The sequence below is a fragment of the Eurypyga helias genome, unplaced genomic scaffold (assembly GCF_000690775.1).
Source record: "Eurypyga helias isolate BGI_N326 unplaced genomic scaffold, ASM69077v1 scaffold17140, whole genome shotgun sequence".
In the NCBI taxonomy this organism is placed as follows: domain Eukaryota; kingdom Metazoa; phylum Chordata; class Aves; order Eurypygiformes; family Eurypygidae; genus Eurypyga; species Eurypyga helias.
The window spans coordinates 7,013-30,020 of record NW_010226418.1 but is presented as its reverse complement, the minus strand read 5'-3'; the positions used below and the strand labels follow the sequence as shown (position 1 = coordinate 30,020).

At 45.7% G+C, this 23,008-nt stretch overlaps 1 protein-coding gene across 1 annotated transcript in view; it reads right to left on the bottom strand.

Annotated features, from left to right (window-relative positions):
* Positions 1-22,753, bottom strand: part of BMP6 (bone morphogenetic protein 6) — a gene marked incomplete at its 5' end in the record, with an annotated part of 28,098 nt that extends 5,345 nt beyond the window's left edge. The window contains 4 exons of the mRNA XM_010153132.1: positions 5,350-5,547; positions 6,745-6,893; positions 19,268-19,460; positions 22,655-22,753. Coding sequence (XP_010151434.1) covers positions 5,350-5,547; positions 6,745-6,893; positions 19,268-19,460; positions 22,655-22,753 — 639 coding nt within the window. The remainder of the gene's footprint in view (positions 1-5,349; positions 5,548-6,744; positions 6,894-19,267; positions 19,461-22,654) is intronic.
* Positions 22,754-23,008: the final 255 nt, after the last annotated feature.

Genomic DNA, 23,008 nt, shown 5'->3' with positions numbered 1-23,008 from the left:
GTTGGCAGTCGAGTTGCTCGGTTTACACTCTGCGCCGGGCACCAGCTACTCTCCATCCAAGGTAGACACAGACAGCTCTGCCTCCTCACTTGCCCAAACTCAGCCTTCGCTTTCTTAAGCGTCAGCATATTAAACGCCTCTGGTCCCAGGATGTGCACTATCCCCTGTTTACCCCTCACCCCAAGCTCCCCTGCCCCCTCTTCTCGTTACATGTTTGCCTACCATGCCTCCTTTATGGAATCTACTTCAGCCCAACTTTAGGGATGTTACAACCTTCAATCAACCCTTAGCAGGGCCTTTCTGAATTGGAGAAAAAAATGCAGCAAGACAGATGCACATAACCACTATCCATTCCCTACCGTTCGAGGCTTGGCCTATGCCCTGGAGCCACGTATATCCAATTACGCTCCTCGAAAAGAGAGGAATCCACACACTGAAGGGGTTTTGGCAGTGAGCTAAAGCTTGCTGAGGTATTGAAGTTGGCCTCCACAACACGTTTTCTCCAAGGCCTGGAAAGGGCCCAGCCCACCCCAGCCCAGCATGCTCAACTGTTCTAGCCCAAATTGCTGTTGGGGGCGGTTGGCAATGCAAGACCCAGCTGCTGAGAGGCAACAGGGTGGGCACGTGTCCGTCCCTCCCTGCCAGCCCTGCAGCAGGGAGCCAAGAGAGCCGAGACCAGGCAGCCTGCAGCAGGGGGGATGCTGCAACCAACCACTGCGGGGCCAGCTTACGCTGCCGGGACACGATTTGCAAGGATCGTTTGCTAGAGATCTGCAAAAAAGCAAAATCGTCTCTTTTTTCCTCTGAATGTACCAATTGAGGAACACTAGCTTGGCATTTACAAGGCACTGCATTGAATCTCACGGCAAACTATTTTGTCTGCAACAGAGATTTAAAGAAGAAACCCAAAACCCTAGTTCTGCACTTAAAAATGGCTTCCAGGGCAGTGCAGTTAAAACAGCGCAGTGAAGGTGGCTGGTCTCTGCAGCTTGTTTGTGCTAAAGATTGTCTGCCTTCCCCAGAACACGGGTCTGACTTCCTGCCAGCACAGATGTTTCTCTTAAGGCTGGACGCTGGCATGTGGGCTGCTGGAAGGGGAGAGAGAATAGCCTGACCCTAATGGTCTTCCTCCTACAGACACTTATGCACCCACCTTGGATTTCCTATAACCTCTCCCACGTTAAGTGCTGGCAAAGTATATATAAATATTTACTGAGGTTTATCCGTCTGAGAACTCTCGTGCTGCTCCCAAAATGCCAGCTTACCAAATTCCACATGGTAATTAATTGCTTCTGTGGTCCAAAATAGCTTTGACAGGGGTCTCCAAGGCCGGCCCCTTCTTCTTGGTGTTTGGCTTCGGTGATTTGTCCAGATAAAGTTGGTGTAAACTGATCACACACTTAACAACAGCCCACTTCACATGAAAGCTATCTGCTTGGGTGGGAAGAAGGGACGATGCCGGGCTGACATGGACCTGCATGTGAAGGCATATACGGAAACACTGGTCACACAGCTCCGGTCGGCATTTGGGCGCTCTACAAAAGGGAAGACTGGCCACAAGATAACGATGTTTATTAACAAGATCCTTGCCACTGCAAAAGTGTTTGGCCTCATTTACCTTCAGTGTTTGTGCATGCTGCCCTTTGCGGTATATAGTTCCTGTACATCAGGGGAAATCCATCTGGTGCCATCCACATCTGGAAGGAAAGGCCACCTGGAGGGCCCCTCCATCTCTCATGGAGCACCTCACACCAGTCACGGAGATCCCAGGGTGGCTAAATAGAAGGACCCGAAAAGGGGTGTTGCATGAGTTTCACTCAGAGCAGCCCATGCAGCCCAAAGTCGGACATTTAAACACAATTCTATGTCAGGAGGGGCTGATGGGAAGGGAAATGCCTGAAGGCCGACTGGCAGAAGATGAGGGTTACCATCACCGGACAAGGAGACAGCCCGTACAGAAACCAAAACTCACGGAGGAGGTGGCCGTACAGCAGCAAAGTCCTTAGGCTCGAGGGTCACTGTCTGTTCCGTTGAAGAGCGTCCCCATCTCTTCAGGTTAACAAGAGGGTCGGGATGAAGTCTGAGAACACGAGCTAAACGCGCCGCAAGACACAGCTGAGAGAGGGCCTCCAGATTTTGAAGTCAACAGCCGAGAAACACCTGCATGCTCCTCCCTCCCACCTCGTTCTTCCATGTTCTGGGCCAGAGCTGGCGTATGATCTTCTGCCTCAATAGACAAAAATACTTCCTTTTCTTCCTGTTCATTCTCTTTCTGCAGAAGAACAGAGCTTGGCTCCAAGAATGCATTGACGCAGGACTCTGTGTCCAAGCAGTTTATAACCATGGGGGTTACTCAGTTCTGCTTTGTATGAGCCAGTCATAATTACGTGTTTATAATGCAGGGAAATGAGCATTCTTGGTGAGAAAATACAGACCACTGAGATTCTTATGCCACAGCCACAACCTTAGCATCTAAGCGTTCGGTACAGACTGCAGGACAACAACTGCACATCAAAGGGAGCACAGCAGGGTCTCAATACCGCACGTAGCAGCATGCCTTCATGTAACCCACCCCCAGCTCATCGGATCCAGTACCAGCCCAGCAGCACACTTTACGCGCTCTCAGCTGCAGGACTGGAAATGTTTTCTATATTGAGATAGTAAACGGGGCGTTTGTAAACATACTGCCCAACCCAACTCACAGCATCTTTTGGGAAAGGGTTCACTTTTGGACTGAAGAAAGAAAACCCTCTGTATCCACTGACATAGAGGAAGGAAGGTTCGATCTCCAAGAAGCTATCAACACCAGCCAGCTGCCTTGGTCTCCAGGAGAGAAACTGCCCTCAAGCTCTGATAGGCAGCAGCTCTCCTGGCTTGAAGAACAGCACAGAATCTGACAAGATGTAAGACGCAGCAAGAAAGGAAGATTCACAGGCAGGGAGATGCACAGAAGGGGATCGTAGCATTCCAGTTCTGCACCCGCTTTGGGTCTAGATGCATCAGGGCACCCTCAGAAGAGCAAGGCAGCCTTCAGGGTAACCCCCGGGCTCACCCCCCTGCTTCATCCTGGGATGAACGCTTTCTCAGCCCCACCATGCATCATCAGGGCATGGATGTAGGAACCCACACAACTGAAAACCAAAAAATCTCTCTAACACTAAAAATGCGTATCAGTCACCAGTGCCTCTTGGGCTATTAAATCAACCACTTCTTAAGGAGAACAGAGTCTAAGAGCGTCACACTTAGAAAGGAAAATAAGCCGATGCAGCCTCTCTTTTCTAAACACAGAAACCAACCAAACATACATCTTAACTTTAAATTCCCCTCCTTTCCCCTGCCTTAAATCCACAGAGGCTCAACTATATGTTGTTGACTACTGAACTGCCAAATTCCAGGTTTTAAATTAAAGCCGTCTTTGAGCTAGAAGAGCTCAAAAAAGCCCTTGAGACCACAGAATGACCAGCTAGTTTTTCCTTTTTTGTCATTTTATAATTTTACGACCTGATGCGTGGTGTAGTCAAGAAAGCAGCGATGTAAAAACGGCCCTTTATGCCCAATATATCTGCTCCCTCTGGAGCTTTGAGTCACATTGCCTGATTTAATAGTAGTGAAAACTTGTTTTTAGCACTGCAAAGCTCGCGGAGCTAGGGAAGGAAAGCTGGAGCCTATCCTGACTCTGCTACCAGTGCCATGAAACGGCAACACAGCAAGTAACTTTTTCCCAAAGCGCTCCGAGTGCAGTAAAAAAATTGGCTCTTGTGATGGAGCACAGCAGGCGAGCCCACCCGCGTGGGAGAAACGCATGCTGCCTCCGTAACAGCTGGGCTTATTCCTTGTACCTGTGCCCTTGGCAAGCCCATCACATGGGAAAGTCAGGATGCTCGCCTTTAAAACTGCACTTCAGAGGTGCCAAAGGAAACCTAGGATCAAAGTGGGTCCCAGCAACTGGGACCAACAGACTGTTCCACCTGTGGGGCTGGAAGAGGGGTCTCAAACTGAGTTAGATGGTAACTCCTCTGGCAGTGCCATGCTGGCACTGGTTGCCTTCCCTTGGGGAGGTCAGCCTGCAGGACAGAGTCATTCCTCCTGCCCTTAAAATCTGTGAAGTGACATCTTACACCCAACCGAGTCCGGCACTCGTGCAACATGGCAAGGAACCCATGGCTACGCTGCAGCATGCACCACAAGGACACACAAGGGCCGCAAGGGACCAACTGCTGCTGGCACACACTAGTCTGAAGTGCAAGTCCATCACCATGCTGGACTGGACCAATAGGGTGCACGGACACATCACCATGCCCAAAGCCTGGCTGCCAGCTCTGGAGTGGCTCCCAACCTGGCTCTAGCTCCCTGCAGGCTCCCAGCACTGTGGTCAGCACAGGGCCACCTCGGGTGCAGTGTGGCTCACCCACACCCCGAGCACATGAGAGACAGCCTACGGATTCACACAGGCAAAGTTTCATCAATGCTGGCTCATCTCCCCGCACTGTGTCTGGATGTAGACTAAAAATTACAGCCACCTCTCTTCCTTGAGGTATAGTCATTTCTAGACATGGGAAAAGCAAGGATCCTACTGGAAATGAAGGGGGCAGCATAAGCAAATTAATCAAGTAACTTGGGATGGGCTAAAATGTTGGTGAGGAAAGAAGGTACTCAATGAATGAAGGACTCCGAGCACTGTGATGCAGGGCAGAGTAGCTGGAAAACACAGACTTAGAAGACAGGATGCTCTCAAATTTTGTCAAAATTTCAGAGCTATCCTATTGTCCCACCAGCCTGCAACAGCACTCACAAGGCTGCTGTACAACACCTGCAACATGCAACCTTTCCACAGCAAACAGGCATGCCTCTTTGCCTGCCTGGAAATGCACTTCACCATGTATGCACTGCTGTTCTCACAAGGGGAAAAAAAAGGGAGGGGGGGATCTCATGCTGTTCTACTGGGGTTTTTCCAAAAAAAACCAAAAGAGTAGTCTACTGGAAACACGTATGTGCAATACCATAAATCTCAGTGTACAGAGGGATGGAATCTTTTAAATATTGCATTTCATGTGACGTAATTCTAGGCAAATACTGCAGAGCAAACACCCTATAAGCACAACATTCTTAGAACACCTCACTCCCCTGAATTCATCGGCTGCGACTTCACATGGGGGTCTGGATTCAAGCGGACTCTGTAAGTCTTATCATGTGAGACTCCCTAACCCATCCCTTTGCAGGTGCAACCTGTTCCGCCAAGGAAGAGCATCCCACCTCACATCCCCCTTCTTGCTTTTGCACTCCATAGCAAATAGAAATAGCACAAGACGTCGTCCCGGCTTCCAGACAAAACTGGCATTGCAGGATTACCTGTGACACTAGACACCCTGGAAACGTCCTGAGCCTGCGTGGAGCGGTTTCGACTCTGTTGCCTGCGCCTGCTTGTCGCTGACCTAGTGGTCCGTACGTGAACCTCGCTCACTTTGAAGAAGGCCACCATGAAAGGCTGTTTGTCGTAAGGGCCATCTCGGCCTATAAGACCTGCTTCTCTGGGATTTACGCTGAAACCTTCAAATCAAAGAGAAAAGTGTCAGAGAAACTGTGCAGTTGGATTGCTCCTTCCAGCATCGCAGCATCCCCATAAGCAGTGTTTCCTTTCTTCTCACTCACGCTCTTTTTTATCACTAAATCTCCTGCCACCATGACCTACAGACACTTTTAAAACAGCACCCCATCCATCCTGGACAGGAGGTTCTTTGATACCCCTGTGGCATCTCTACTCTGGCTTAGGCATCAAAGAGATACAGAGGTATAAAATACAAAGCCCATATGTGTCATGAAATTAGTTCTGCTGCCCATGAAACACAAGAAGCAGAGATTAGGAGACCTCTAGGGAAAGCAGAGAGCAAAGAGATGGGGTGCTTCTGTCAGGAGCATGGGGACAGGCCCTCAGCACATTTGGGGAGGTGGAGGCTGGCACTAACATTTCCTCAGAACAGTGGACAGGCCTTCCGGTCCCACTTGACCCCACAAGTGTAGCAAAGCCCAGCATGAAGCAATAGGAAGAAAACACAAGGTTGGAAACTGTTTGATATAGAGGAAAGATGTCACTGTCATCTTTTTGGTCATCTTCTGCTCATCTACTCTTTCTTTCCCTCACCTTATCTTCCAGCACTGAACTTCCTCCTCTTTTGCAGTCTCCTCTCTACTTTTCCACCTTTTGAAGTTTCTGTGGGCTGTGAAATGTTATCATTGCAGCCACCCTCAGAGGGACCAGCCCCACACAGCAACTGCATCTCTTCTCCAGCGCAGGGCTCCCATATCAGGTTTGATGAGATCTGAGCAGTGACAGCAGCCGCAGCAGCCAGGAGGGCTGCCATAAGCCCAGGTGGGGAGGCACATACCCACATATCTGCCCTTTTTGTCTCAGGCCTCTCACTCCACCTGGGATCCCGGCTCCATGCCCCCTTCCACTTCCAACCCAGGAACTGGGGCCCTACCCCCACCCACCTCCACCAGCTCATCCTGGCACTGTTCAGAGACACCCGAACTCACTCACGGGAAAAGACATGTCCATCACGGGACAGCCAAGGACTGTCAGCCCTCAAACTGTGCCCTCAGCTGCCCTGGTCATGGTGCTGGCTACAACAGCTTACGAAGGCAGCGTGCTCACCCCCACATCCCAACTGGACTCTGTTAGCACCACTGCTGGACAGCATCAGAGAGGCTCGTGAGGTGACACACGTTAACTGGCCCATAACCTACCGTCCCGGGTCACCACGCTCAGCTGCAGTCCCATGTTGTGCTGAGGGTTCATCACCCACATGTTACTGGTGGCAGTGACGTCAAACTCCAGCCAGCCTTCCTCCGAGGCCCACACCGCCCGTGTGTCCAACAGAAACAGGTCAGAGGCCCTGCAGAAGACACGCGTAATGATGAGATTGCAATGGCTGGGATTTTCACTGTTGCAGAAACAAAACCTAAAGCCATTAAAATTGATGTTAATAGCTAGGAAAAAAAAACCCAATCAAACAATGCCCCAAATCTGCTTGTTCATATCCAGAGTTTTGCCATGAGATGCACATGCTTGCGCATGTGAAATTCATGATTAACAAAGGTTTTTCACCATTTTCTAGGCTGGAGGAAAGAAATCCTACTCCTCATGTCTGTCCTTTCCTCCACCGGCAAAGGATTAGTAAGGCACTCTTCTTCCTGAAGAGTGTAATGTTAGCCCTGGCAGGAGAGTGGCCAAACTCCCAGCATTTCCAGGCACTCAACGGCTTTTGTCAAAGTGGTTTCATGGTTTCAGCCCACCTTCCACAACACAGACCTAACACAGTTGACCAAAATAAAAAACAGAAACCACCTAACAAGCCAACTATTGAACAGTGAAGGAAAATGAACCTCTAAAGGCCTCTAAAGACATTCTTCTGAGGCCTGTCAACAGGGATTAGAGTGTCTTGTTCCAAGGCTGTTGGTAGTGGGCTTCAGCTTCAAATGCTATCAAGTCTGTACCTTTTCTACAGCATCAAATGCGCAACAAAAGTTGGTTCAATTAAATCAGCTGGAGAAGCACCCAAACAAATCCTATGTACATTTTCCCACTGTGTTATAGGCATAACTTTTCCTGTACAAGAGAGCTACAATTCCTGTCCTTAACCTGTGGCCATCATCACAAAATGGATACTAGGTGTCAATCCCTACTATCATCTATCTCCCCCTCCTGATTTTTGTTGTTGTTGTTTTTTTAACAATAACTTAATGGAAATGAGAAAACAGGGTACCTGCCCCTTCCACCGATCAAAGGTTAACTTAAGAAAAAAAAATATTTTTTTGATTGAGTTACATTTTATTTTTGGCCAACTGCTATATCTTACTGCCCAGCAGCTTGGTTTGCATGAGATCACACATGGAAAAATAAGCACTTAAGTATATTAGGGCTCCTAGTGCAGCTATTTTTACAGCGTGGAGGCTTTCCTCCACCTCGCTGGTAGCCGCACACTCTGTGGTTGACTCAGCAGCCTTTCCCACAGGAGCCTTTGCCACCGCTCTTTCAACGGGAAGAGAGTTCAGGAAAAACTCTGACCCTCACCTCCAACAGCACTGAGTGGCTGGGTCTGGACAGCTGCTAGATGTTTTGGAAACCTTAAGGTTGAAAGATTTGGGCTTTCCCAGGCAGGGTATAAACTGAAGTGCTGCTTAAAGGAGACCACAAACAGCAGCTGCAGCTGAGACCACTTTTCCCCTCTCCAGGTATAAGAGAGGAATGAACTGCTAAATCATTCCCACCTTTGAATAGGACTTAGACATTGGTCCTCTCCAATGCTTGAAATGGACTATATCTGAAAAGGGTTTTTTCTAGTGCCTGTTCTGACCTTCCCCCTCACACCATTTGTCTTTTGATCTCCCGTCCCACCTCCTTTCCTCCAAAGAGCCATAGCACTCGCCTGCTCCAGGCAACATCCCACTGGAGCCTCCAGGCTGGAGTAACTTTGGCATTATGTCCACTCAAACCAAACATGTCTGGCTGCAGAGCCATGGGGAACTCTGTAAGAGCAAACCCTCATGAACACTCAACCACATGGGATTAGTCAGGTCTCTCCTTCTTATTAAAACAAGATCTTTCAGCCTTTCCTTGCAAGCCATGTTCTTTAGACTTGGACTATTCTCATTGATCCTTATAGGCCCAACTCAGATCAAGATCTCACTGACGCTGAGTGCAGTGGAAGGATAATCCTGATGCATCTCACAGGCTATGCGTCTACTCATACATCTCAGAATACTGTTTTGGCTTTTTCACACAACTCACACCGTTAACTCATGTTCACCTTGTGATCCACTATAATCCTTAGATTCATGCTGCTGAACTACAAAGGACACAGTCAGTCCTAAGTAATCCTACACTTGCTAAGGTGTATTTACACCACCGATTTTTCATGTTCAAATGCAATTCTTTTTTCTTCCAAATCACAATTCCACTCCCCAGATTGAACATCCAACATTATTAGTTTACTTAAAATACAGACTCCCACGTCTTAGTATCCTCCACAAATATAATAAGTAAACTGCCTGACCCAGGTACAGTTGTTCTACCAAACAAAAACGCTCCACTTCATCCCAGTATGTCATACACACTTTGGAAAGATCTGAATTCTTTTTTAAAATGCAGCAAAATGGACAACTGGTCTTTCCAATCCAGTTAACTCTTTGCAAAAAGTTTTGTACAGGAGTGGTTTTCCATCAGCTCAGCTATTCGACTGACTCTTGCTTTGTTTGACCAGCCTGAGCCAACACTGAAGGTTCACCCCACGGGTATTGTAGGTCATAGTAGTAATGGTAGCAGGTAACACATCCTAAGGTTTCTGCTTAAGCCTGCTTTCAATTAATGTTTGTCATCCAAACCTTGCCAGGCTACACAAAATTGCATATAACTTCTCACTAGTCTTGGTTTTGGCATGAAGGTTTTAAAAAAATATTCAATCACCTATTTCCAAAGACAAAATTAGGAAAGAAATATTTATTCACATAAAAAAGGATCCCAACTGTCCTAATCAAGAGTCTTTAACCACTTCTTTATTTTTTCAGAATAGAAACAGTGTACATCCTTCCTCCTTTAAGAAAATCACCTCAAATTTGGCCAAGCAGTAAGTACTTGAAAACTGCTGCCCACACAGGCTCAGCAGAGATTCAGAGCTTAGCAACTAAATCCCCTGGCCTTTTGTCCACAAGGAACGTACTTTACACTCCTTTCCACCTTGGTAAACCAAATACCACGTCTCAGCTGAGGGGAATCTGCTCTTCCCTACAGCCACATGGCCAAGAAGGAATGTTCTTGCTACTCCTGAAAAAAAGCCGTATGATGTCTGATCCTGGGACAGAGACCAGGAATGTTCCCAGGCTGACCCCTAGTAGAAGGGAAAGAAAACCTAATTAGACGGGGCAGGGTAAAGTATGTGCTGCAGTTGTGGGGGACACTCGGACATGGAAGGACTAGATGGAGAGACCCTGGATAAAAAGTCTGCAGAGGAAAGGGAGTAAAAAGTATCCATGGCCACTACACCTCTGTGCATCAGGTCCATTATTCACAGCTCAGCATCCCTCTGCTTCTAGAAGTATTTAGGAAACTACTGGCATGCTCTGATGGCTCAGACTGAGCTACAACATGCTACTGCTGCCATTTGTAGCAACACAGCCACCAACAGTGACAGACATCAGTGATGTAAATCCCACACTTCCAATCTTGCCCCAGTGTTCACAGAGAAAAGCAGCCACATGACTAGATATCTTCTTTTTCTCCACAGTTCTGCTTTTTGAAGACCATAGAAAACACATTTATTCCATTGTTCTTCCACTAGGGCTGCAAAAGAAAGATGGGAAGTGTGAGAGCTAAAGCTACTGCAGAGCCTTATTACCACTTCTGATGCTGGACTGTTGAGTGATGTTGGCAGAGGCCCTTTTTGCCATCGGTGTTTGCTTAGCAGGTCCACCCTCTGTGGCCCTACCTGTTGAAAAAGTTGGAGCGCACACAGCAGATAAGCAGGGGATTCCTGCAAGCCAAAGGGTGGTGCTGGGGAAAGGAAAAAAAAAATCTGAAAGTGTCAACTAAACGAGTGGAGACAGGTGACCCTCACCAGTATATGCATCATCTGCATGACGAGAACAACGCCACTGGTTTCACCTTATAACCTTGTTAAAGAAGGAAATAGCTCAGGAGGCAGTCAGATACCATGCTGCAGAGTGCTACACACAAGTAGATGCAAGCCTGTAGTCAAAGCAAAATCTGAAGAGTGGACAAGAAGGTGAGAAATGGTTCATGTACCGAGCAAGTCACATGAAAAGAAGTATTGAATATTTAGTCACTAAGTGATGACATCGATCCTGTGCAGCGAGGTGAGCAGCGGCCTTCCAAGAGAAAGCACGCAACCGCGTGCGCTGTCACATGAATGGAGGAGTATCTGAATACTTCAGCATTTGAGAACAACAGAGGCAAGATGGGACCTGAGGGAAACAGGAAGGGAGCATGGAGAATGGGACAAACTAGAAAAAGAAAGGCTGGAACTAATGTATGAGCCGGCATTGTTGAGCAGAGAGGAAGGAGTATCTGCCCTCAGCACAGGCTGAAGAAAGCAGTCAGTCCAGATGTTTCATGGCCAAGCAACCCCGTATGTCAAGGACATCACAGGACTGCTGGCACTTGCACAGCAGGACTTTCAAATTCAGCGTACAGAAGATAAATTTCATCACCAAAACAGGCAGTTTCTTAACATCCTCTCTGCCTAAACCCACCTCTGGGTTTTTATACAGCTACTGTCACCACATGGTCACTATGGGGCCCAACAGTCTCATCTTCATTTTCAGCGTGCTTAGCCATCTGCATGCGTTCAGTTAATGATTTCCATGATAAGGGTGGCTATGGGCATAGTATGCATTAACCTTAGATCATTAATGGGAAGCAAGTGAATGGGAGAAACTGAGGCAATGAGCTGAAACAACATTCCTGAGACAAGAAGGGACATTAAATGGGAAGATGCTAGTTAGAGATTCCCAACTGAAAACAGGAGCTCTTTGTTCCGGACCAGGATGGTCTCAAGTATCAAGAAAAAGATGGGAGTGTTTCCATGGCCTTCAGAAGACTCCAGAGGAGGACAGAGAAGCAAAGGTCAACAGAGCAATCACAAGTGGCTGCAATAAACAGAAAGACATACACAGTTTACTAGAGAAATATGGCCTGTGTAATTCAGAAGGCAGGATTTAGCGCCAGTGTCCTCAGAGAGCGAGCTGATTCGTCAGATATAAATATCAAATATAGCTACTATTCTGAATGTGGCATCCCAACCATGTACTCAGGGCATTTATAGGAGAAACAGCTTGTGTTTAATTTCAGTGTAAGATAAATATTTTGTTAACTGAAACCTCAGTGTAAACCTTTCAACAAAACGTCTCTGGGTGTTAATTCACTTTAATTGAACGCTAATTAGATTAGAATTTAGTCAAATTAGTAACCAGGTCAAGTGGTTAATCTTAGTTACCATACTTAGTGAAATGTTCACATTAGAATAATTTCTCTGTTCTGGGTACACATTACAACATGGAACTTTGCTACAGGAAAAACACCAAAGCTATAAAAAGCTAAATTTAAAGAAGCATCTGTTAAACAAGGTTTTTTACTTTCCCACCCTCTTTCCTTTCTTTCCCCAGCTAGGCAGAAGTTTTACCAGAGAGACAGTGAGAACAAACAGAAATCTCACCTTCAAGATGACCAAGTTAAAGGTCTCTTATTTTAATTACAGATCTCAGAACAACATTTTTGGCCCAACTTCAAAGCTCACAATTACCCAGGTGTTTAAAGGATTGTTACACATCAACAGCCATTTACCAAAGCATTAATTACTATAAATCTCTAAAACTTTCCTCAGCTGAACCTTTTTGTTTACTTTTCTTCAAAGACAAGTTGACATAATAGTCTAGACTGCCTAGCAGCAGTTTCTCAAAAGGGAATTTTGCACGGAAGCGTGTGGGATTTACATTTTAAATAATGCACTTGCTGAACACTCTTCTCTTCTGCGTACCTCAGAATCCGGGTCTTTAGTTTGCACTGAGATCAACCTTATGTAAAAATGATCCCATATGTAGCAAACTAGCACGATTATTTGCTTTTACCCATTAACAACAGACTAATAACTACACTCACAACTGACTCAGTCCTAGAGTTGAATGGAGGTCCACATCAATAAAACTTTGAAATCATAGCCCTTTCAAAACTGTAGATCCACCACCTTGCAGTAGATTTAAGCACTACTTTGAATTTAAAGAAGTATTTATTGCTTATATAACAGACGGTAAGCACAGCTCACGCAGCATGAGGCACTGCCAACAGATGCAATACAAAACCTTAACAACTTATCATCCCTAAGTGACCATTACTCCAAAGATTTAAAAGCACCGTACCAATCAGCGCTAGATCATGCAGCCTCAGGCAGGGGACCACCAGCACCTGGAATGAGCTGCTACGGAAAGCAAAGGCAGGCTCTATCATTTTATGAGACAAAGTAAGGCTCAGTTTAACTGCCTCTAAGAAGCTATACCATCTGGGGGCCCGAGGACGTGGAAAGACACGCACATCCTGCAAGAGCTCCTTAGAAACAAGGAAGGAAATACCAAGAGCTGTTACTTCCAAGGTGAAATAGAAGACCAACAACTGGGCGCTAATTCACAAGGATGGGCAGCCAGCAGAGGAAAAAGCACAGAACGGAGATGCCAGGACACTATGAAGCAGGTCTGCAATTTGGCACAGGTGGAAAAGAGCCATTCTGAATGTAACCAGACATGTGAACACATCAGAAGGGACAGGCAGACCCCACACCACCACTGCTTTGCCTGAGAAAAGCTGTCCTGCACCACTGCAGGCATCACCCCTGCAGGTAAAGTCTGCAGAGGCGTAGGGTTAAGTCTTGTAGACTTGCAGGAAGAGCAGCAGGGTGACACACTGGTTTTGAGGCTCCATCTGGCAAAGAGTGGAAAACCACAGCCTAGAGCTAGACGATGTGGTGTCCCTGCACCAAGACTGCGGGAAGCTCAGTTTACAGGTCCATGGTAATCCCCAGCAAAGCCAACATTGAGTGAAAAGGTGCCTCTCCACATCCAGCTCAAGGTCTTCAGCTTCAGAACTCTGAGGAATGAACATTTTACCAACAGGAACAGGGAAAGAAAATTGTCCCAAGTCACAGAGATAGGTGTATTTTTCATTCCCTTGACAATGATTTAATGAGACCAAGGGGTCTTGTAGCTGTAGTGATGGTGACAGTGCTATACCTCAGAGTTTAAAGGCAGTTTGAGGCATGAAGATGAGGGAGACAGCAAAGGGGTAATATTTATCTTTGCCCCTTAAGAAAAGAAATCAGGGACTGACATAGTATTCTTTAGTTTTGGTAGAAAAAGCCAGCTAATTACAGAACCAGTAAGTTTCATCCAGAATAACTTTGACTTTTAAACTACTGTAAAGCAACCACCCTAAAACACAACAAACTACATATGCGCAGTGGGACTTGAATTGAAATGCTGACAGACGCTTCTCTATAGCATCATGGAAACAGCTCTATCATATACAAATATATGCACACTATATACAAATCTGACCCCAACTTGAAACAGATTGATGCTAGCTTTGCCATTTGTATTACACAATCCATTCCAAAGCCCAGTTGAGGACTGTTATTTATTTTCTAAGCTATAAACACTGCCGGCAAATCAATTTGCCCTTTAGATTAGAAGCTCGGATCGCATTTGTATAAATATCCTGTTGCAAAGAGGAAGACTTTATTACCACTGTAACGGGCAGCTAAAAGTTGAGGAGCGCCTTAACCCTTAAGGAACTGTGTTAAGTAGAAGAAGAATGTACTCCCCAGGCAGTTGCTCTGCAGGGCACACCTATGTCCACACGTGTCTGATCTTATACAGGAGGAATCTTTCTGCACATCACGTCCTCATATTTCACTCTGGGTGCAAACGAAACTGTTTAATAAACTTTGACCATTAAGGTACCGTATCTTCCTTTGATCACTAACACAGGCCGCTGTGTTTTTCATAGATCAGTTGTTTGGACAGTGTGGGAGTGTTTTGAGGTCTGCATTAGCAGGGTATTTACACTTGAAAACACACTGATGATCCAAATCAAGGACTAACATCTTTGATCAACCATAAACTGCCTTCCCTAGTCCTGACCTGACACCTCTCCGGGTGAGAGCAAGGAAGTTTCGAGAAAGAAAAAGAAATTAATGAGCTGTTTCCAGGGACAAACTCATTTCTTCTCTTCCCTTGCAAAGGTCTCGCTTACATGGCAATCCACTCCCAAGAAGTATCAGGAGTCACAGAGGGCTTTGCTGGTCCTTCCATAATATCAGTGCTACACCTTAGGAACAAGCCCACGTGCAGGGCTGAGCTGTGCATCAGCACCACCGGAGAGAGGAGACTCGAGGTTTTTTTTACTGAACACCCCCTCAGAGACAGCCAAGGTGGGACAAGCACCTGGAAGCTGACACATTGGTCTTCCTAAACTGGTTCTTTGGCAAATCTCCCTGCTTTCTGCACATATCAAAGGAAAAGAAAAAACCAAAAAGCCCACCCTAGCCCTCAAACAGCTCGGCCTCTCAAACCGTGAGGGGTCAGAAGCTGAAGGGCAGCGGCATCCGGCAAACGCACCGCCTGTTCTCCCTCCCAGCATCATCCCCTACAGCTCACAGCCCGTTTCAAAACTCAGTCATTCCCCTGAGAGCAAACCAGATGTCACTCCAGCCCTGTTGTGTGGAGAAGAGGCTTCACCAAACCCAAATGCATACTGCTGACGGCTGGCCACAAGCCTGACCTATCCTGATTTCATTAATCTCCTTGCAGCGTCCCACTGACAACTCCAGCAGTTTGTGTTATGACAAAATGTGGCCGTTAACTGCGGTTTGGTTATAAAACAAAAGCCTAGTTTCTAGGCACTATTTTTTTTACCTTACGAAAGGGTGGAAGGAATGGGGAGATGAAAATATTACTGACACGAGTGAGTCAGTATTAAAAATGTTTTCTTTTTTAAGAGAGAATGTACTTAGACCACACTGTCCTCAGCGTGCGCTTCACTGCCTGGAGCCTCCTCGAGTATCGTTTTCATATTTCTGATGGCTTTGAATAAGGAGAAGGTCAAATTTCTCCCCAAAGGTTTTATGCTATTTCAATCAGCATTGCTCTCTGATCGTTCACGCTCTCTCCACGTACACGTCTATCTAGAAGACAGTCTCCAGTGGGCCCGTATCATCCTTACTTTTAGCCTTGTCTACAGTGGCAAAAATAATTTTGTTAATTCAGTGACTGGTAGATGTTTTAGCCTCGGGCTTGGTTTTGTTTTTAGCCATCAGGGAATGGCCAGCAGCGCCTTGCGATTCCGTGCAGCAAGCGCGCACATCTGGGCTGGAGTCACACGCTTATGGTCTTACTGTCCAGATGAGCTTTTTTTTTTTTCTTTGCTCAAGTAATACTGAATTAAGCCACTTCATTACACTTAATTGGAGCCAAGGGATAATTCCAATGATACTTCCAGGCTCTGAGCTTTGGTGAAGATTTGTACTCACTGAAGCTTTCTCTTCTCTCCTGCCCTCAAAAAGTCATTTCTTTGAGAGGAGTGGGCAGGGTGTTGTTTTTTTTTTTCCCCTCGGAGGTGCATGCTGCCTTTCTCTTCAGGACTGCTGGTCTAAATCCATACATGCCAGCTGCCCTGTTAAGAATTATTTGTGCCCAAAAGTATTTTATTAGCTACCAATAACCACCTCAGACAACTGTTAACCTCATAAAAGCCAAGATTAACATGGTGTCTTTGAACTTTCTCTGGAGACTGCCAGTGTTGACTGAACAGGCACCTTCTGTGTCCTTCAGAGAGGAATTTTCCTGACCAGAAGGAATATTTGTCAGCAGAACAAGATGAAAGAAGGTGCTACGTCAACTCCTTCTGTTTCACCTGCTAGTTCACCAGCTAGACTTCAAGATCCGTACAGACTCTTCCTTATGCAATAAAATGTCATCAAATGTCAGGAAATATCAGGCTGTTATCCAAACCGTTAGTCCAAAGGAAGTGTGACACAACTTTTTTAGTATTATTTTTTTTAAGTCAAAGACAGCTGTTATTTTCTGGCTCGGAAGATGTCTGCTAAAATGCAACAGAAGCCTTACAAATATTTAGCAAGTTCCTTCGAAAAATAGTGCCTTTTTTTTTTTTTTTTTGGTAATTTAACCTTCTAGTGTTCTCAACAGTAAAAGAAAACATTATACTCCAAGCTAATCCACTGAGACAAAAGGGAGAAAAAAAGCACTTCGTATTCCCACCTCAGTAGAAGCAATAAGTGAATTGATGATCAAAACCACTCAAAGAATACAGGTCCTTAAGACATTCCAGAAGAATCTGAGGCATTTTTTCCCTCCATGCAGAGATATTAGTGAACAGCTAAATACAACTTCTTAGCATTTGTTTTCAAGAATGTTTACAGGCCAAAGTCCACCCAGGTCACCAATGCAGCTGCATGTTTGAATCTGCAGCAGCCTGTGGAGTCAGAACCTAAACTGAAGGTAATACTGAAGAGTGGTAAGCAGCTCCTAATATCTTATTTTAACTGTCTTAACATCTGCATATTTTGAATATATAGAGGACAATTAATAAAGATGACCATTAATATATATACACATTTTGTTCACTTATGCACAAATGATGTGACAAGTCCCTCAGACTCATCTGAAGCGGAAGCTTCTTTAGCAAAACATCTCTCTCCTTCCCACCAGTAAAAGTAAATAAATAAAGAAGAAAAAGAAACAAAAAGGGAGCCTTAAGGGACTCGATGAGTCAGAGGTTAGTAATGAACTACAGACACTCATCCCTGGGTCAGCGGTTCACGCCTAGCCCATGTCAGGAGGGACAGGACGGCGAATTGCTGGCAGTCTGGACCTGGAGGAAGCCGCTTTACGATTCCCAGTCCCAAGAGCGGGATCCCCTTCGTGTCCCAGTCCCAACAGCGTGATCCCCTCCACACGGCCACCAGCAGCAGCAGGAGGAATGAGACAAAGAGAACTGCAAGACCCAAAATACTCACTAGCTCTCGAGAGAGACCACCCTGGTGGTCCCCAATCAAGCTGCTACTTCTGCTCCGTCCGTGGGGAGGTCTCTAGCATCCAGCAATGCCCAGCATGTGCAGATGCCAAAGGGCCCAGCACCAAAGGACACACATTGCAGCTTCCCAGCACAGTCTGATTTTGGCATGTTTCTGGCATGGTATTTGAAAGAAAGATACAAGGTACCAGCATCCTTGCTCCATGCAGTCTTTTTCAGAACAAAGAGTTTGCACATTTGTTAGGAACAGGGTACTTTAGGGGCTGCATCCTGTACTTTATTCTCTTTCCCGCAATCCTTTACTTGCTTGCTCAGTTTACTCTGAAAAAAAATGTTGTATACACATAAAAGTTGACAGTTCTCCTACTCTGTGCCCTGCTTTGGTGAGCATCAGAGTAGTGTATTGATCACTTCCATAGACACTTGGCAGAGGTCCAGCTCCAGAGGTGAGATCTCTACTGTGAAATTTAAACCAGAACAAAACTCACCATTTTTTATTCATTGTGGCTCTAAATGAACAATACAGCTAACATCTATGAAATCTGCATGACCGTCTGGCCTTACCATCAGCTCTTCAAGTGGGTACTGATGCAACATCCTAACCAGCAAGCACGTCACCCCAGGAGGCACTCCAGCAACCCGCAACTCAAAGCACAAAGGGAACACTGACCTTCTAAAATTAATACCTTCTTCCCCACCACCTATATACCCAACTATTTCTCTCGATTTCCTCAGAGGCCACACTCCCCACAGAACAACCGCTAGTTACATGATGTTGCCCTCACAACAGCAAATCACCAAAGGCAGATCCCCCCAAATGGTATCAAAGGAAAGGCTGGAGAAAGTAAGGAAAACACCCACAAAACTTTCACAGAGAAAATAAATTAAGCTTTTTTAAACACTGCTGTTTCTGATTTCTTTTTGCCTGCCTGCAGCTGAGGAACAGTTACAGTCCTGACACCTTTCAGCAGAAGTGATGAAACACTTTGATACCACAGCATGGTTCTGACATTTAATTGACCGTGCATTTCCATCTTTTAGCCTTACGTGATTCCCCCATCTGAAACATTACTCTTTTAAAATTAATCACTCCAATTACACTTGTTTGGATTTCTGTGTCACAGTTTCTACTCTGCCTCTCTCTCTTTTGCCTCTCATTGCCACTGAAAGCCCAGGAGTGATTTTGTACCTGTGGTCAGCATGATGAATTTTCCTCTGCTTCAATGTCAGTCCAGCTGACAAAAGGTCAAGTCTGCACTAGTTACCAGTATTTTTCAAACAGGCTATGCTTTTTATGCTGGTAGTATGAAGTTGAAAGGGGTTATGTGTATTTCAGTAAACAAGAGCAATGCCAGAATAACAACTTTGGTCTGAAAATCTACTGCCTCACATCAGATGCTTGCTCTCTGTAAAGACAACACAAAGGTTGCAGTTAAGTGACACCCTAGCTTACAACACCTTGAACTTTCTCCGTCTGAGGTCCATTTTGCACTCTACCATGCCCATTTCCACACGGAAAGGCCCAGGCAATGATATAACCCCATTAATGTGAACAAAACCGACATTTATTTAGCAGTCCTCTCAACATGAATACACAAGCTCAGCCTTCCGGTGGACAGCAGCTGGTGGCAGGGAGCGAGACCCCTTCTTGCATACCTGTTCTGATGTTCCTGCAGCACTTGGTAGATGCTGATAAGGAAAGTTTGGTTTTTAAAGCTCCCCACAACGCAGTCCTTGTAGATCCGAAACTCAGCAGCTGTGACGGCCTCGCCCTCAGGAATCTGAGACAAATTAAATTTGAACTCCTTGTGGTGCCGCTGGTGAGGCATGAACTCCTTGTCGTACTCAACTGCAGGTGGGAAAAGGAAAGAAAAGGAAAAAAGGAACCATGACTAAAGTTTAACAACAAAAGGTTTCCACATGCTACCACCTGTTCCTTCAAGAAGAATAATCCTGGGTTTTTTTTCTCCAAAGATAGCCTTGGCAAGTGCCAGGAAAGCTTATGCAGTTAAGGCTTTTCAAATACAGTACTGAGAAAAGATGAATGTTCCTCTTCTCCAGCCAATGCCTTTGAGATTTCCTGTTTTTTAAAGCAAAGCCAGCTTTGACAAGTGAAATATGGCCATGTATTTTCCTCCTGTGTCAAACTCTGAAGCTGTGACCGCCCCCAGCACTTTCCACCTGTAGATCTCCATGTTCTTTATAGCATTTCCTTAAGCCTCGCACCCCTCTTCCAACAGAGGAAACAATTGCCTCCATTTTGCTTTTAGGACATAAAGGCACACACAGAACCAAGTGTTAGCACCATGTCAACGAATTCCCTAATTGTCCTAAAAAAATGATGTTTTCTGGCTCCTGGGTTTGTGTATTAGCTATCAGACGGCCTTATGAGAAGAATAAGATTATCATGACATTTATTCCAAGGATTAAGGTTAACCAGATCTCCCCTTCCATTTGCAGAAGCTCATTTAAGAATGACAGAGCTGAGAAAGATTTGAGTCCTTTTGCCTTCTGGCCTTAGCCCTCCTCAGGTACGCTATTGGACCGGGAGGTTAAGACAGATGCAAACCAGAACCGCTTCTTCTTCAGGCCTCAGGATTTGCATTTTCTCTCTTTCAGGCCCCCTTTGCAAACTCTACTTCTAGTCCCATTCTTGTATTACTTGATCACATCTTGGTTTAGTCTGACTTTGACTTATTGTTCGTTATTTCAGCTAATTTTCTGTTAGAAATTGCTTAAAACATTAACATATTATATAAACAGAGAAAATTACATCTTTAAAGCCCTGAGGGGAAAAAAAACAAAACCAAAAAACTGTTCCCACCAGTGCAGCTGAAGGAGCATATGTCAATGATGAATAAGTCACCATTATATTATCATTAGGGACATGATTACATTCAGAGAAGGCGGCGATGGAAGTACAGATCCATCTTCACATTCATCTTTGTGCTAAATCTATTGCTCCCCACCCTTCATACATCAAACTGCAAAAGCGTCCACGAGACTACCCTCACAACATCCCATGAGGTAAGCAGCAATCCCCGTTTTACAGCTGGGATACTGAGTCACCAGGAGAGTGACTTGTCCAAGGACAGGCAGCGGAGGCTCACGGCGGAGCCAGGAATGATGGCCAACGTGCTTGGAGTTCATTGCTGTACCCACAGGTTATCTCCCTGGAGAGCAGATACATCTCCTGGCTGCTGGAAACAGCCCACAGAGACTTTCCCTTCTACCTTTCCCAACTGCTTGTTCCTCCTCATCCCCAGTCCCAGTTTTGTCTGTGTCCTCTCCCTTTCCTTTGGCAGCCTTTTCATGTGAGCTGCCTCATCTGGCTGGGTCCACATCCTGGCTCACTGCGAGACAGTTAGTCACATCCTTCTCTTTGAAGCTTGCCTGGAAATCTTTGCACCTCCGCATGACTGCTGCTGAACATTTTGTGGGACACCGCACTGGGAGATGCTGCATTAAGAGCTGCCACGGGTGACCAGGAACACTTGCAAACCGCTGTCAGAGTCAGATGGCACTGCCAACTTTGGCAATCTCACGTTGCAGTGTCTGAGCAGTTTAGATGTCAAATGACTGACAGATGCGGGTGAGTGGACCCTATGGCTTCTGGAAAGGAGGTGGTAACACCCAGCATCTCTGTCAGAGGTTGCAGCAAGGCAAACGATGGTATCGCTCACTTCCAATGCCACCTAGGAATTACCTTGCTGGCCATCAGCCATCGGCGATCTGGGCTTCCCTTTGAAGCTTTTAACTGGGGATGACTCTGGCAGTGCTCGGGTGGTTGGCGTGACTCGTGTGTATGCCCTCCAAGGAAGGGCCCAAGCGACGTGGCTACTCCCCACCCCACACGAGCACCGCAGGATGCGCTTCCCAAAACAGAGTGGTCAGGTCCTTTCAGAAACTCACAAGCATCTAACCAACAAGAAGTCACATTCGTCAGCTTGCAGCAGGACGGCGTGGCCAACTTGGCCTTTTCACTTGCTGCTACAAGACGAGAGGATGTAATTAACGGTGAGGGAATGTCTAAATCCACAGGTTTGGAGAGACACACGTATGAAGTAACGATTCTCAATTTAGAACTTGCAAAGTCCTTGCTCACGGGTGCAACGACCAGCCAAAACCCATGTCCCCACCCACATGGTCGTGGGGACAAGCTGACCTGCGGGCAAGATGCAGTGAGGCGGCTTTCCCCTGAGCTCACAGCTGAGGATGATAACAGACAATCAGGAAGGTTAAGGGGAAGGACACAACAAGAATGAGCAGCAGAACCCCATCAGGGTGCCAGAAAACTAAAATTACACCAGAGAGAAAGAGCACAGGCAATATTCAATGCTTCCTGCATTGAATATGACCCCACGTCAAGATGTGACATGGCCTCTCCAAGCACGCGAGGGAGAGCACAGGGCCATTCCACCCACCACGGGGCTCAAAAGGAGCCCACATGTCACTATTTGTTATTGCTTTCTGACCTCGAGTCAGCTACAGCGGCCTGACCTCCACTCATCTCCACTACAAAGTACACGATATAAAAGCAATATAGCCATATGCTAGCCCTTTAAATCAGTATTTTCCTCTACCACTCTTCTAAGAAGTCAAACACAATCCATAAGAGGAAGAAAAACCTACCAAGGCATCTACACAGAGTGTCAAAAGTAGCTGCAGGTAAGATGTCGACTCTGAGTACCCTTTCTCAGTTTATAACTTCCCGATATGTTTACAATAGAATTTTCCTGTTTTTTAAAGCTTTCTTCCTTTATCCCCATCCTTATCCAAATACCCCACACAATCACAGAAGCTGACTAAACTGATTACAGGGAAACATTCAGACTGATTTAGTTATCAGGCTTGGCAGAATAAACAACCTAAAATGCATAAACAAGGAAACAAGGAAACCTTTTTTTAACCCTTCAGATTAAGTAATTCAGGTTCTTTTATTGTAAGAAAGGCATATTCAGAAAGAAATACTGGAAAGTCGATGGTGTCCTCCTCAGCTGTGTTCAGAAGATTCCCTACAACATCACAGGATGGAAAAAAAGCCTACATTAAGCTTGTATGAAGCAAGTATAAAAGTTTGAGTTGGAAAGTTTTTCTGGCTATGTATCTTCCCATGATACAATGGAGGGTTGTTTTTTTTCTCTTTGTGGGAGTGGTGAGATATTTAAGTTCTATATACTCATTGTCACCCCATCAAGTTAATAATCAACTGTTTTCATTCAGCAAGACAGCTTAAAAATATAGAATGCCAACAGTTCTTCTCTAGGGGCTTTTCACCCCCTGGAAACTGTTCATTTTTAACAAAGAAATCAAGTTTTAGAACAGTAAAATTTGGAAAGGCAAGATCCAAGCTGCCAGTTCCCAGGATTACCCAGTCTGTACTGCTACCACATTACA